General features: G+C 52.4%; 1 protein-coding gene across 3 annotated transcripts in view; it reads right to left on the bottom strand.

The window, feature by feature from the left end:
• Positions 1–4279: 4279 nt before the first annotated feature.
• The window catches only part of DIP2A (disco interacting protein 2 homolog A), a 104273-nt gene continuing 94039 nt past the window's right edge, over positions 4280–14513 (bottom strand). For 2 of the 3 annotated variants that reach the window (XM_032398759.1, XM_032398761.1), the window contains 9 exons: positions 13759–13927; positions 13001–13171; positions 11840–11869; positions 10976–11037; positions 10270–10327; positions 8894–8968; positions 7374–7548; positions 6650–6773; positions 4280–6200 (listed from right to left, as the gene is read on the bottom strand). In XM_032398759.1, the coding sequence (XP_032254650.1) occupies positions 5948–6200; positions 6650–6773; positions 7374–7548; positions 8894–8968; positions 10270–10327; positions 10976–11037; positions 11840–11869; positions 13001–13171; positions 13759–13927 (1117 nt within the window). In that variant the 3' untranslated portion in view covers positions 4280–5947. The remainder of the gene's footprint in view (positions 6201–6649; positions 6774–7373; positions 7549–8893; positions 8969–10269; positions 10328–10975; positions 11038–11839; positions 11870–13000; positions 13172–13758; positions 13928–14513) is intronic. The other variant, XM_032398760.1, reaches the window with a different exon arrangement.

Raw genomic sequence — 14513 nt, 5'->3', positions numbered from 1 at the left:
GAATTATTTCATCCATTCACATTTAAAGGGTTTTATTTTCTTTTAAAGATTTATTTATTTATTTATTTATTTATTTATTTATCTGAGAGAGAGCGCACCAGTGGGAGGGGCAGGGAGAGAGAGTGTGGAGCCTAGATTGGGGGGTGGGGGGTGGGGCTTGATCTCACTACCCTGAGATCATGACCTGAGCCAAAACCAAAAGTCTGACGCTTAACCAACTGTTTCACCCAGGCGCCCTTCACCCATTCACATTTAATGTTTTGTGTCTCTGAATCCTCCTTTATCACTTTCTTTGGCATTAAGTGAATATTTTCTTTTTTCTTTTCTTTTCTTTTTTTTTAAGTCGGCTCCATGCCCTGTATGGAGCCCAACAGGGGCCTTGAATTCACAACCCTGTGACCAAGACCTGAGCTGAGATCACGAGTCTGACACTCATCCAACTGAGCCACCCAGGTGCCCCTAAGTGAATATTTCCTAATGAAGCCTGTAGATTTCTTGAATGATATTTTTTGAGCTGTTTGTTTGGTGGTTGCTTTAGGGCCTACCATACACAATGTATCAGAATCAGTTTCAGATTTATACTAGCTTAATTCCAGTGAGACATACAAACATGACTCCTGCATGTCTTTCCATTTCCTTCCTCCTGTGGTATGGTTGTTATGCACATTACATCTGTTAATGTTATAGACCCAACAATACATTGTTGTAGTTATTACTTTACCATCTGTGAAGTAACCTGCTACAGCTTTGCTCCCACCCACTTCTTTTGTGCTGTTATTCGCAAAAATATTACATAGACACTATATTTCTGTAAGACCAACATTACATAATATACGTATTATTTTATGCAATTTCTTTTTAAATTAGTTAAGGAGAAAAATATGCATTTATATCACCTTTTATAATTACATAATTACTGCTATCTTTACCAGTGCTCCTTGTTTTTTGTTTTTTTTTTTTATTTGAATTCAAATCACCATCTGGGATCACTTGTTTTTAGCCTGAGGGACTTAATATTTCTGGTGATGCAGGTCAGTGTCTGGGAATGTCTTTATTTTGCCTCCACTTCTGAAAGATAGCTTAGCTGGATACATGATTCTTGGTTGACAGTTCTTTTCTTTGGGCTCTTTGAATGTCCTCCCGGGGTCTTCAGGCCTGTGATTGCTGCTGAGAATTCAGCTGTCAGTCTCGTTGTGAGGGGCAAGCTTCTCTCCTGCAGATCTCAAGGTCTCCCCTTTCAGTATCTTTACTGTACAGCACAGGGTTACAGATGGTCACCTCTGTGCAGTTGAAAATCCATGTATAACTTTTGACACCTTCTACACTGAACTGCTAACAGCCTCCTGTTGACCAATAATGTAAGCAGCCGATTAACACATATTTGTGTGTGTTTTATATACTGTGTTCTTACCATAAAGTAAGCTAGAGAAAAGCAAATGTTGACAAAATCATAAAGAAAATACATTGACAGTACTGTATGGTATTTACTGAGAGAAAATCAATGTGTGAGTGGGCCCGTGCCGTTCAAACTCATGTTGTTCAAGGATCAGATGCTTACGCCTGTGAATCTCTTTGTGTTTATCCAAATTGAAGTTTCTTCAGCTCCCTAATGTGTACGTTAGTACTTTTCAATATATTTGGGGGAGTTTTCAGCCACTAATTCTTCAAATTTTTTTCTGCTTTTTTCTCTCTCTTGTCTCCTTTTGGTAGTCCCATTACACATGGCTGGTGAGCTTAGTGGTGTCCCACATTTCTCTGGGGCTCTATTCCTTTTTTATCTTTCTTCCCCCTCTGTTCTTTGGATTGCATAATCTTTATCAATCTATCTTCAAGTGTGCTGAAACTTCTCCCCATCCAGAAGTACTGTTGAGCCCCTCCAGTGAATTTTTCATTTAAGTTCTTGTACTTTACCAACTCCAGAAATTTCCATTTGGTTTTTTTATGTATGTAAATATATTGTATATTTTAGATATATATTTGGATATCTTATATTATGTAATATATAAGTGACATCTATGGAATGTACAAACATGTTATATAAAATATTACACATTATATATTTTATTTTGATCTTTCTATTGATATTCTTTGATGTGACATTGTCATCATACCTTCCTTTACTTCTTTAATTATAGCTTCCTTTAGTTCGGTGACATATTTTAAGTGGCTACTTTCAAGTCTTTTTTAAATCTGACATCTGGTTCATCTCATATGAAGTTTCTGTTGTCTTCCTTTTTCCTGGTGTATAGATCATGCTTCTGTTTCTTTACATGCTTCATAATTTTGGGGGGGAATCTAGACATTCTAGATAGTGCACTGAAGCAACTCTGGGTTCTTGCCCCTCCCTCTACCACCCATCCCCCCAACCCCGGGCTTGTTGTCGTGTGTAGTGACTGGCCCCTCCACGCAGTGGTAAGGCTCTGGTGTCATTCCTGTTCCTTGGGAGGTGCAGCAGTGGGTATGCCCACAGTCGCCCTGGGAGACAGTGGTTTGGGCAGGACTCTCGGCTCTTTGACTGACCACACCTGGCTGTTAAGCTCAAGCAGTACCAGCTGATTGCTCTATTGTTTTCAGCTGGGGGGGGAGGTACGGATATCTCTAGAGCCCAACTTGACCCAACGTGGGATTCACAGAGGAAACAACTCCCAAGATCAGTGTTTGAGGTTTGTTCTAACTCCAGGAGGGCTCTTCCCCAGTCTCTCTCCCTGGTTCTCCCGAAAATTTGCTGGCCTACAGTTCAGCCAGTCCCTTCACTGAATCTATGAATCTCTTTCCAATGGCCTTTCACCACAACTCCTACTGTTTTTGAAAATGTCCTTGTGATTGAACTTCTCCATGCTCTGGTGCAAATGCAGTCAGTTCCTTTGGGAAGAGACAAGGAGCTACCCGTTCTATAACCTGCTTCTCCCAACAGGTGAGGGCTCTGGGCCCAGGAGTGGGAGCAACAGCACACTTCTGAGGGACACACCCACTCTCAGAGCTTGGTGATCCGTGGGCTTGGGGACAGTACTACCCTCGGGTCTTCTCAGCTTGCTTCTCCTGGCATGGAACCAGCATCTTACCAGCTGGGCGAGGGGGGACTGGGCCCCTGCCTCAGTGGTATCTCACCCAAAGTAGAGGCTCCAGTCCACAAGGAGAGATTATGGTTATGCTGACCATCCTGGTAGAATCACTTCGAAACAAATCAGCTACATTCATAATCTGAAATTAAGCACAAGTAACCATAGTTTGCATAAAATACTTAAAACATTTAAAAAAAAAAAAAACACCTAAATTGGGGCGCCTGGGTGGCTCAGTCAGTGGTTGAGTCTGCTCAGGTCATGATCCTGGAGTCCCGGCCTCGAGCCCCTCATCGGGCTCCCTGCTCAGCGGGGAGTCTGCTTCTCCCTCTCCTCTCTGCTCTCCCCCCACCGCCCCCCACTCATGCTCGTTCTATGTGTCTCCTTCTCAAATAAATAAGAATCTTAAAAAAAAAAAAAAAAAACCTAAACTAAAACAGAATCGAGATACAAATGACCTACTAGACACAGTATGGACTATATGGACATTGTAATTCTTAATATAAAATGGCTCCTACAAATCAACCTAAAAACCTCTGAGCACAGTAAGAATCGGCAGATGTGAATAGAACGAATCAAATGAGAAATCAAAACGACACATGAAAACATATTTAACATGACCAGACATGACACTTATTTGACCATCAATTTGGCAAGGACTTATTTTAATCTTGGCCAAGAGTCCGTTGCCAATACCAGGGGCTGCTGGAAAGAGGCCACCGCCACACGGCCTTTCAAACTGGGATGAGCTCTGACCTGGTCACTCTCCCCGCGGGAACTGCGTCTGAGACAGCAACTGCCATTGCGGACGGGCGGGCACCCAGCGCGGCTAACGCGCGTCACCCGCCACCGGCGGACAGCAGGGGTAAAACTACCGTTAGTCACGGCACAGTGTCTAAAACAAGTAGAAGAATATATGTGATAGATTAAAAGTCTGTAATTTATTAAGTACAAAAATGGATATAAAAGCATAGGACCCTAATTTTGTAAAAATTTTAATAAAGAAAAAATTAATCCCTGAAAGGGTTTTTAGCAGATACTAATGCTGCTATTTCGCAGAGGTAGGATGAGAGGAGATCTTAATTTTCTTCTTCACACTTTAATGTGCTTTGTAGATTTTATGCTGTAAGCATAAATGCTTTTATATTCAGAAAAAAGAATGCATAATAAAATACATCCTATTTGGGGTAATTTAAAAAACATTTTCACACATTTCAAAGTGCAGAATTACAAATAGTCAATACCTTTTATTAACATAATGATATAAAAAAATTTTAGTGTGATATACAGAATTCTCAGAGAGTAATTTTAAAACATTTTAATGCGCTTCCTAAAATCTTAATTTACAAGACACTTTGTCTTACTGCCACTGACCTCTCAATACAAAAATTTTACAATATTTGTTTCCTATAAAACTACAACATTAAGATTAGGGTTAGGTAGTTTTCCCCTGCTGGCCACTGTATTACAAGGAATGTCCGTTAGTCCACTGCTAGAACCTCCGTATGTCCGACAATAAGTTATACAGATCATGTACATAATTACAATGGGCTTAGTAGGATTCCAGTACGTTGTAACACATCACACCGCAGCTCGACACCACAGGCAAACAGAACGAATGTGCACATGCTGCCTGCAGCCCAAGTAAGAGACGTGAGCATCGGCCCAGCTGGCCGGGCCCATGCGGTGGTGAACTTAAAATGGTAGAGAATTAACAAGAGCTCTGCTAGGCACCGCTCCAGGCTAGTTCCAGAAACACCTGGTTGTTCCTAGGAAGCATGCATAATTCACAAACTTTCCCACACTCAAGCCCCCCAAAACCCCGTAACTTCATAACATACTCTTTAATAGCTATATAAAAATAATCTTAGATTTGAGCTTCGCTTCAAATTCTTTTAAGTATCTAAAAGATTTTACATTCTCTTCTTTGATTTAGGTTTACTATAATATTAGATCCGTCAGTTTCATCAAGTTTGAATAAAATAACCGAATGCAGTTTGGCCAAGTTTTATAGGCACACAACTCAGACTGAAATCCGGGTAGGGCACAGGGCTGTGTCACGGCCCCCAGAGCCCATGCAGGGTGCTCCGCAAGCCGCGCCCAGGACCCGAACGCCCCGGCGCTGCCACCAACGCCCCAGGTCTGTTAACAGGAATAAAAATAACAATTCAACACAATTCCACGGATTGAGAAGGACTTATCCGGTGGTGTTAGGAAAACGAGGAAGTTAACTAAACAGCATGAAGTGACAAACCTAGGAAGTGGTTTAAGACTAAATGCTGGTTTACCTGCCCAAAAGCAAGCATCTAATCTGACAGCCCCCAGTGGCACTTCTCGAGGGTCAGTGACAACAAACGCGGACGATCGGGCACACGCGTTCTCACGTGTTTCCACATCCAACCAGCTCGGGAAGTGCCCTGTGAGCGCGGGGGGGGGACCCAGGACCCACCACCCTCGCTCGGCTCCTCCCTGTGAAACAGAAGCGAGGCACACGGACCAGGGGCCTCAAGTTCTTCCTAGCATGAATTCTATATACGAAGTGGGAATAAATAATTGGATTTTTAAATTCAAGAACTATATTTTCAGCCTAAAAAAAGTGCAAACTCGCAACACAGTAGCGCACTTGCAATGCCTCCCCCCTCAGGCAGCCCTCCGTTCAGGTACTGACATTCCTGCTCCCGCAAATGTCCTCCAAGAACAAGACACTTCTTCAGATGGTCCAGGAGGCGGTTTCCCAAGTGAGATTTGGGGAGCCTGGAGCGGATTTGAACAAGCAGAGGAAGAAGGGGTGTGGCGCGCGGGAAGACTGGAGCCCTTCTGGTGGCCGCTGGTGGCCCGACGTCTCTGCCGGTCCCCGCCGCGGGAGGCACGGGGCTGAGGAGCCGCGCTCACATGTTGTAGGCCACGTAGATCGGGTCCAGCTGGTCGGCCAGGAAGCCGTCTCGAAGGTGCATGCGCTGCTTCTCGCCCCGCGAGTTGATGGGGATCACACCGGGGTCCACGATGACCACCACGCCCACGACCAGGTGATGCTCCTCCAGGACCACGTTTGTGACCAGAGCCACCAGGTCCAGTGCGTCCCGCTCCAGCCCGTCCAGCTCCACCACCACGACCAGCAGGTTGGTCCAGGTGAACACGGCGCTGCAGGGACAAGACAGGCAGCGTCACACGGGGGGTGGGCACAGGCCTCCGGGCCACACGGACGTGCGGGGAACAGTGCCAAATAGAGAGCAGTAAGCGAAATCACAAACGTTTGCTGACGTTACACCACAGCTTAACGTCACTAACAATGCAAGGGTTAGGCTAAATGCGTTTTCTAGGAATCTCTGTTCTAATTAAAGCCCTGAACAAGAGCCGAGAGTATCAGCTGACGCTGAAAGCTCTGCCTGACCCAGTTCAAGCTCCCACCAAGGGCAGACGTCAGGAGTCACAACCATTTCAATTAAAAAATTCAAGTAAAAGCAGGAACACCTCAGGATAACTGAGGGACCTCACGTTTTGAAACGGATTAGGAGGTGAGGAAAGAGCTTGCCAGAGGCCTGGGGTCTGCTGCTGGAGGCGGGCTGGGCCGGGCGGGACGTGGCTCTCACCACTCAGCGATGCTCCTGTGGGCTCGGACCACGGACGTCTCGATGTCGATGGGGTGGTAGCGCATGCCTCTCAGCTCCAGCGTCTCATCCAGAGACCCGACCACGTACAGCGCATCATGTCGCTCTGTGAACACGGTTCGCACGCCTCAGAAGGACACCCAGGGGACACCGGGCGCATCTGCATCCGTGTCAGCCCCGAGTCATGCTGTGTGGGACAACCGAGCCTCCCGTCCGTGAGCCGAGCAGGGGGCCCGGAATGATTCCCCGCGGGTGCAGCCCTGCGGCCAGTCACCACCTCAGGAGAGCCACGTCAGGGTGTGAACACACACTGTGAAATAATCTGTGCCATCTCTGGAATGAAACAGCATCTGTGGGGACACCCAGTTCTGACTTGATCTGGGCAACCTGTGGTGGCCCAAGGGACTCTGCAGCTTTCAGGGGTCACACGTGGAGGGGGCCTGGCGGCCTTGTCACCAACACCCCGCATCCCCAGCAGAGGCTGAGGGCCCAAGGCCAGTGAGGGACAGCCACGGGGGCAAAACAGCCATTTTCAGAGAAAACTGCTACCAGAGCACATCCCTGCCCCCCACACCTCACGACACAAGCTCACAGCAAAGGGCGGGGTGAGCCAGCAGGACGTCCGAGACGCTGCGGCTCGCGGGCGGTGCGGACAGACCCCAGCACACGTCAGCCCCGGGGCGGCGGCGTCAGAGGCAGCCCTCACCTCCGCTGGCATCCGTGAGCTCTGTTCTTCGAAGGAAACCGAGGTAGCCAGTCCTCGCCCAAATGGTCTGGGTGTCTCCGAAACTCAGCCGGGCACTGAAGTGGTCGGCGTGCAGAGCCTCCTCCCCGTAGCCCGTGTAGTAGCCGGTAGCGTTGTGCGGGCTGCTCACCCAGATCTGCGGGGCTCAGAGGACGAGAAGGTCGGCACATCACAAATGCTGGGCACAGTGTCAGGAGACGTCACCGGCCCGGAGTGCTTAAGGAAACACTTAACAGAGGTGGCGGAGGGCGAGCTCTTCTCTCTTGTGAATGGAGTTAAAATTCCAGGCACGGAAAGCAAGCAAACAACCTTTCTCTACCCACTTTCAAGTGACGCATTCCTCCCTTTGCCCTAGAAGGTTTCTGGGAGCCCCTGCACGTCCGCTCGGGGACAGGTGAAGGGAGGGAGGGCTCACAGGACGGAGCGGGCAGGGCTGCTAAACCTCCCTGCGGACATGCTGCGTCTACACGCCCCCACAGAGCCGTCGGCCACACACGGGTAGCCGTACCAAGTGCTGTGGGGTCCCCTGGGGTGTCCTTCTAAACACAGGGCCCATCCAGGACCCACAGTCAGCTCCCCAGACTGAGCGCCTGGTTCTAGACAGCCCCCAGACGGCATCTCAAAGAGGACGCGGGGCGCCCAACAGGGCCTCCTGCCCCAAGAGGCAGGTTCCCAGCCTGGCACAGACCCTCCATGACCACCTTGGGGGCAAACTGTTGCCCTAACAGGCCTGGGTCCAGCTGGCCAGGAAGGGGGAGGGCTGAGGGGCGGCCCCATGCTGACTACACCCAGCCCTGGGCCCGGGACGTGAGCGATCAGGACAATCAGGACACTGAGCGACCCCTGGAAGGCCCCCATCAGACAAAATGGGCAGCATCTGTGTAAATACCCCTGAACCCCATCTGCCAGGACCCCAGAAGCTGTCCGCAGCAGAGCACAGTGGTCCTTGTGCCCACCCGGTGCTTGCCCACAGAGCCTGGAACTGGAAGCCTGAGACGTTCCCACCACGACTGAGCCGCCTGGGCCCCCGGCCCCCAGGGAACAGTCCCACCTGCCCTGAGTCACTCAGGACCCACTCCCATGCACGACACATTGTGTCGGCACAGTGACTCCCACAAAGCCTGCATCCTAAGAACACAGAGGCCCCCCCGCCCCAGCCTATGTCTGCCCCCAGCCAGGCCCTCCCTCGGGGACTGCTTTTCAAGGGGAATCACAGTGTCTGGGCTGCTCCCCGGGCCTCCCAGTGCCCACAAAACTCGAGGTTTCCCTTCGCTGGAGGGCAACCCTGGGGTGGGCTTCATCCTGCGGGAACCCAGAGGGACCCCCCCACACACAAATGGGTGCAGTACGGGCAGGAGCAAAACAGCTTCTCCAAAGTATGCGTGACTCCAAACGGCTGAGAATTCCCGACTCTGGGACAGACTGGGGAGACGAGTCGGGGCAGCTGCTGAGATCGTGGGGGCTCTGGCCCCCCACCTTACCTCTCCCAGGTGTGAGTCTCCAAGGGGCCCTTTGGTTTCAGTGTGCGCAATAATGACCTTCACCCCAGGGAGGATCTGGAAAGAGGATGTGAGTGATCAGGAGAGTTAGATGCCAACCTAAATCAGACACCGATTTTTCACAGAAATAAGAGACTTTTTAATAGATAAAAATAAATTGTGAATCTTAGCAAAATTATCCCAGTTCCTAAGAATGGACCCTATTTCAGATGTCGAGAGGGGTAAGGAGGGTTTCTGTAAGCATCTCCCACACCTGGGGTCTTTCACTAAGGCCACACGAGGACAACCTGCCCCTTGCAGGGGCCCACGAGTATGGGGTGCCGTCCACGCACCACGGGCCGCTGCCAGGGCTCTGTGTGCCGGCTCGGTGAGCCCCAGCCTGGCCTGGGGAGCTACCCGTGAAGACATGGAGTCAGTCCCACTCTGCTGGCTGGCTCAGGCATGCAGGGGCACTGGCTCTGGTCAGACCACCCGGATACCTGTTCTGTCTCAGGTGGCGTCCCCATATACGAAACAGATGGCAGTGGGGACCTCCAGGCAGATGGGAGGAAGGGTCAAGGGGTCACAGGAACATGGGGATGCAGGCTCTGTCGCCCATGGTCATCTTCCTCCTCTCCCCCAGCTCAGCTCCAGCCACACTGGCCCCTCTGAGGCCCACACTCCCACCCCAGGACCTTTGCACCAGCGGAGCCTTCTGCCCCTCATGTCTGTGGCTGTCCCTCCTCAGAAGCCCGACCCTGGTCACCCTCTGCAGGCGCACGGCTCTTGTCCTGTTGCCGTCTCCACTGCCCTGTCCCTAGCGGTCGCTGTGACCCTAATCGTGTGGGAGCAGAATCGGGGTGGCCCTTCCAGGCTGTGTGGGCCGTGCCAACCTCCATTTCTTGCCTCTGGGATTGCGCAGGAACAGGACGGGCCGCCCCTCTGCCCTCGGCCTAGCACCGGCACGCTGCGGGAGCTGTGGGAAGCCCTGAGATCAGGGCCGTCTGTTCCTGGCCGCGACGCTGGGCACCCAGCCCTGCCCTTGACCCTGCTGTCCCCTGACGCCCAGGCCACCCCCCACTGCATCACACCCCCTGATAAAGCCACGCGGGCGCTCTTCTTTCCCTTGAGCTTTCCCTGGCTCTGAGGACACCTGTTCTCCAGATCCCCCTGGTGGCATCGGGCCCAGCGGGCTCAAGCCCCCAGTGGGAGCTCTTTCTGGGCTTCTGCCCGTCTCTCCTTTCTGATGTCCTTGTGTGAGAGGTGAGGAGGAGAAGAGCCCTCTGCATCAGCCCAGCCGCGACCCCGGTCGACCTGTTTCCATCAGGACATGTTGACCTCTCGGAACCCGCCAGGGGCCAAGTTCCAGCTCCCACTACCTTTCCAGACTCCGTCAACGGCAGACTGTGCGGAGAACCCCGTTCTACCAAACGTACCCTGAAAATTAACAAGGGAAAAGTCATCAGAAACTGCTTGTCACTATAAAGGTCAGTCTGTGGACAATTCGTCGTCTTCAGACTCACGACCTTGCCGTGACCTTGGAGCAGTGACTGCCTGCTGACTGGCCCCGACTCAGGGCAGGGGTCGGCTCCGGCTTTCTCTGCACCCTCCCCCCACCCACCCCCACCTGCTGGCCCCACCCCCAGGAGGCTCCACCGCTGTTTACATCAAGGGGCAGCGTGGCCGTGTTTGAGGGTCCAGAACCAGAACCCAGCTTCAGAGCTGGGAGGGACCCAGACCCACAGGGACACACTGTGGCCCGCGCACATTTACTGGACGGAAACGCTAAGTCTGGTCTTAAAATGGTATCGTGGGAAAAACATGCTTGCCATTGGCTGGTTCGCTTGTTTTCTACCCCGTAAGACGACCCGTGTCAGGTGTTGGGTAACTCCCATCATCCCTCCAGGGGTGGGAACCACAGGTTCAGGGATGCTGCCTGAGCTGCGCTGACACGAGGGGCGAGAAGGCAGCCCAGGCTCCCCAGGGGGCCCAGCCAGCCAGCCGCTCACGCCAGGCTGCTGGGAGGTCGGCTCGGGACCCAGCCGGCCCACACAAGCTCCCCTGCGGGTGTGGACGGGCCCTTACCGGTCGTGCCGCAGCGCCCTCATGTCCACGTAGACGGTGGTGGGGTCTGGGCCGGCCGTGCCCTGAAAGGAGAGCAGCAGAGGAACTTCCCTTCACCGGGTCTGCAGGAGCGGGTCTGCATCTACACGGGCAGAGCCGCGTGACAGCCCCTCCCGGGCCCCCAGGGCACACCCAGGAAGGCAGCAGCTCTGCCTGAGGCCGTGAGCCTGCCCGGGGGCACAGACGCCCTCCATCCAAACATCTACCTGGCTCAACAACGTCGAGTGGAGCATCCAGCAAAACCTACAATTCAGTTCTAACAGCTCTGTGTTCCCGCTGGTCCCCACCCTCCGTGCGATGGTAGAAACACCACCGTAGGTTTTGGAGGGCATTTCCGCCACGCCGTCAGATCAGGCCTGGCCTCTCGCCAGCCAACTGGATTCTACCAAGGGCCGAGCAGAGTGGAGGTTCTCTCGGGGATTCACCCTTCTCGCCTCTCTTCGGAGACTTGGCATTGACCCTGCCGAGGCTATTAGGGCCCATTTAGTAGCTAAGGAACACGGAGTTAAATGGACACTCTGCTCGACGTCACTCTCTGAAGACCCCAGACAGTGTAACCCACGTCTGCCCTGGTTAAAACAAGTGTCTTCTTTGAGACCAAACACGGCCCTTCCTCCACAGGCAACGCTAGGACTGGTACGTTCTTTTGAAAATAGCTTTGCTCTTCCATTTGGTTTCAAAGGAGCTTTTATAATATGTCAATAACATCCACTGTGAGCAAAGTCAGACAGGAAAGACACATGCGTTTGTCTGGAATTCACAAGAAGCCACAGGAACTCTTGGGGGAAGCACAGAGGTGCCTTGAGGTTGAGGTCAAGGTCGTACCTGCTCAGCCAGCTTTCCCAGCCTGTTGGGCTGACAGAGGCAAAGAAGGCCAGCAGAGGGAGACAGGGAGGAGACAGCCACAGGAAACAAACAGGAAGCAACAGGCCACGTGAGAAACACACGTAAGAGAAAGCAAAATACGTCACTGCATCTCAAAGCGCAAACGTGAACAACCCATTAAGAGTCTGGCAATCCTACGTGGCATCCCACGTGCCGACAAATAGTACAGACACCTTCAAATATCGAGTAGAGAGGGTACCAGCTTTTAGATGTTGAGCAGAGAGTAAGGTGTTCACTTACAGCCTCGAACTGTGCATCAGCAGCCTGACACTTAGTCGTACTTTCTACAATAGGAAGGGACGTGAGGAGGGGGCCCAGCCCACCTCCTCCTGCCACTGGCAAGGGTCTGAGGCTTGGAGAGGCCAGCAGGGTCTTCACGGCGGGGAGGACATCAGCAGAAATGCCCGGAAAACAGGAGGATGGTCTCTGCATGAGAGACCGGCCCTGTGCCGGGGACAGGCTGGCCCAGGACAGGTGTGCCGGGTGCCAAGGACCAAGGCTGCGCGAGGCTCTGGCTGGGCACCTGGGCCCTGCTCTGGCTCCCGAGGTGCCTCTTCCACCCCGTAATTCCTATACCGTGTCCGTGAGGAAGGCATTCAGTATGCTTTTACGAAGAAGTGAAAGGCAGATGCTGGTACCAAATCCGGAAAACAGCCAGTCATCTGAAGCAGCATTAGACACACTCTAGCTGTTCAATTTCTGAAACTTCGTGTTCTCCTTTTAATAAGTAAAATACCTTAATGTTTCAAAAATGAATTTGGGGCAATACAAACCACCACATTAATTAATGTTTCCATTTAAAATTGGTTGAGTGTCATAAGCTTTAAAAAATGAGCTACATATTGTATCCACCTTAGAGGTTTTTCCAGGTAAGTGAACAGCCACTGCTGAAGAACGTGTTGTTTTCAAATGAGCCTTTGTTCATCTAGGAGACTAGAATATCTTTTACAATAAAACCTCCTAGCTCACAGGCTGAACTGACATATGGAAGTGAACATCAAAGGCTCAGAGGACAAGCAGGGACCAGGGACCAGAGGCAGGACAGCACACGGAGAGCAGCAGGAGGGCGGCAGGAGGAGGGGCTCCCCCGGCAGGCCTTACCTGGAGGCAGATGGCCACGTTGACCCTGCACCCGAACGTGGTGCTCACGGCGCGTGCCGGCAGCCCCAGGTCCTTGAACAGCTTGGAGAAGGACTGTGTGAGCGCGATCCTGGGCCTCTCCTCTGCGACCACCATGCAGGTGCGCACGCAGGACAGGTTCACCCCCTTCATCTGTGGGAGGAGTGGCGGAGCGGTCCTGAGCCATCTGAGGAAGCCTTGGAGGGGCACCCCCAGGGGCACCTGGTGCAGGAGCAGGGTGAGCGGGAAGCAAACCACAAACCCCAGCCTCCTCCTCCCCTGGGTCTCGCTGGCTGGGTCTCAGTTCCCCAGGGTCCTAAGCATGAAAGCACTGGAGGGGGACCCTGGGCTATGCACCCACTCCTGGCCTCCTGTGCCCCCGCTCCAGGCCCCTGGACCCCACGGTGCACTCAGAGCTAGTATGGGCCCCGCCCCCCACCCTGGCTCCCCTGCCCACCGCACTCTGCTCCCTGCACCCCTGCCTGGCTCTCACACCCTCCTCTGATGTGCGGGGTGTGCAGAGGAAGGGAGGGACCTCTAGGGGCTCAGCGAGGAGCTTGCAGCACAGTGGGGGCCGGGACAAAGCGCCATGGAGCCATGTGGCTCAACTCTATTTCCACAAACGGCTTGAACAGATCTTGGGGGTCTTTGTTTAAGGTTCCCGGGATCCAGTTTAGAAACAAGTAGGAGCCCCTGGTTTGGGCACTCTGACAGGAAAGCAAGCAGGGTCGCGCACTCACCCTGAGGACGCCCGTCTGCGCTCCCAAGCCCTTGGTGCACATCTCCATCACCGAGTAGGAGCAGAAGGTGACCCGGGCCTTGTACTGGCTGACGGCAGACAGCCACAGGGACACGTTGCTCTCCAGCTCCAGCGGGGGCACCAGGACGGACTGGTGTCCTGAGTAGACGCTGGGAGAGTGCAGGGAGGGTCAGACAGCTGCTGAGCCCACGAGACGTCCTGGCCACCCGCGTCCCTGCCTCTTTCCTTCCCCGAGGACACTTCTTCCTAGCCAGCACTGGGCACAATTCGGCCCTAATTCAAGTGGGAGTTTCACTAGAAAATTCTGTGGGGAGCAGGGGGGTGACACAGGGGTGTGGTCTCCGTCTAAGCACTTCGGAAGGATCCAGAGTCACACTTAGGGACAGAACCTGCTGGCTAGAGACTCTGGCTTTCTACTTCCAAAGATCTGTCGCTACTTCCTAGTATTTGATGAAATTAAGTAGCCTCTTCCCTATTACTAGTAACGGATACTGTTTATATGTAGTGAAAAATGTATTTTTACTCTTTTTACTCCGTTTCAAACTCAGGCTCTGATCCTTTTCACCCCCAAACGAACCCACTCACATGTGCATCTTAGACTCTCTGGGCATCAAAAATGAATGTTAAGGTCCCAAAAATGACACGAGTGATTCCAGTCTTGCAGGCAGGCAAGCTGCAGGGGCACCTGCTCACCACCTGCTCACCACCTGCAGCACTCACCTACTCACCACCTGC

This window comes from Phoca vitulina, unplaced genomic scaffold (assembly GCF_004348235.1).
Source record: "Phoca vitulina isolate PV1807 unplaced genomic scaffold, GSC_HSeal_1.0 scaffold120, whole genome shotgun sequence".
Classification (NCBI taxonomy): domain Eukaryota; kingdom Metazoa; phylum Chordata; class Mammalia; order Carnivora; family Phocidae; genus Phoca; species Phoca vitulina.
The sequence above is the reverse complement of the archived record's forward strand: the minus strand, read 5'-3'. Positions and strand labels throughout refer to the sequence as shown.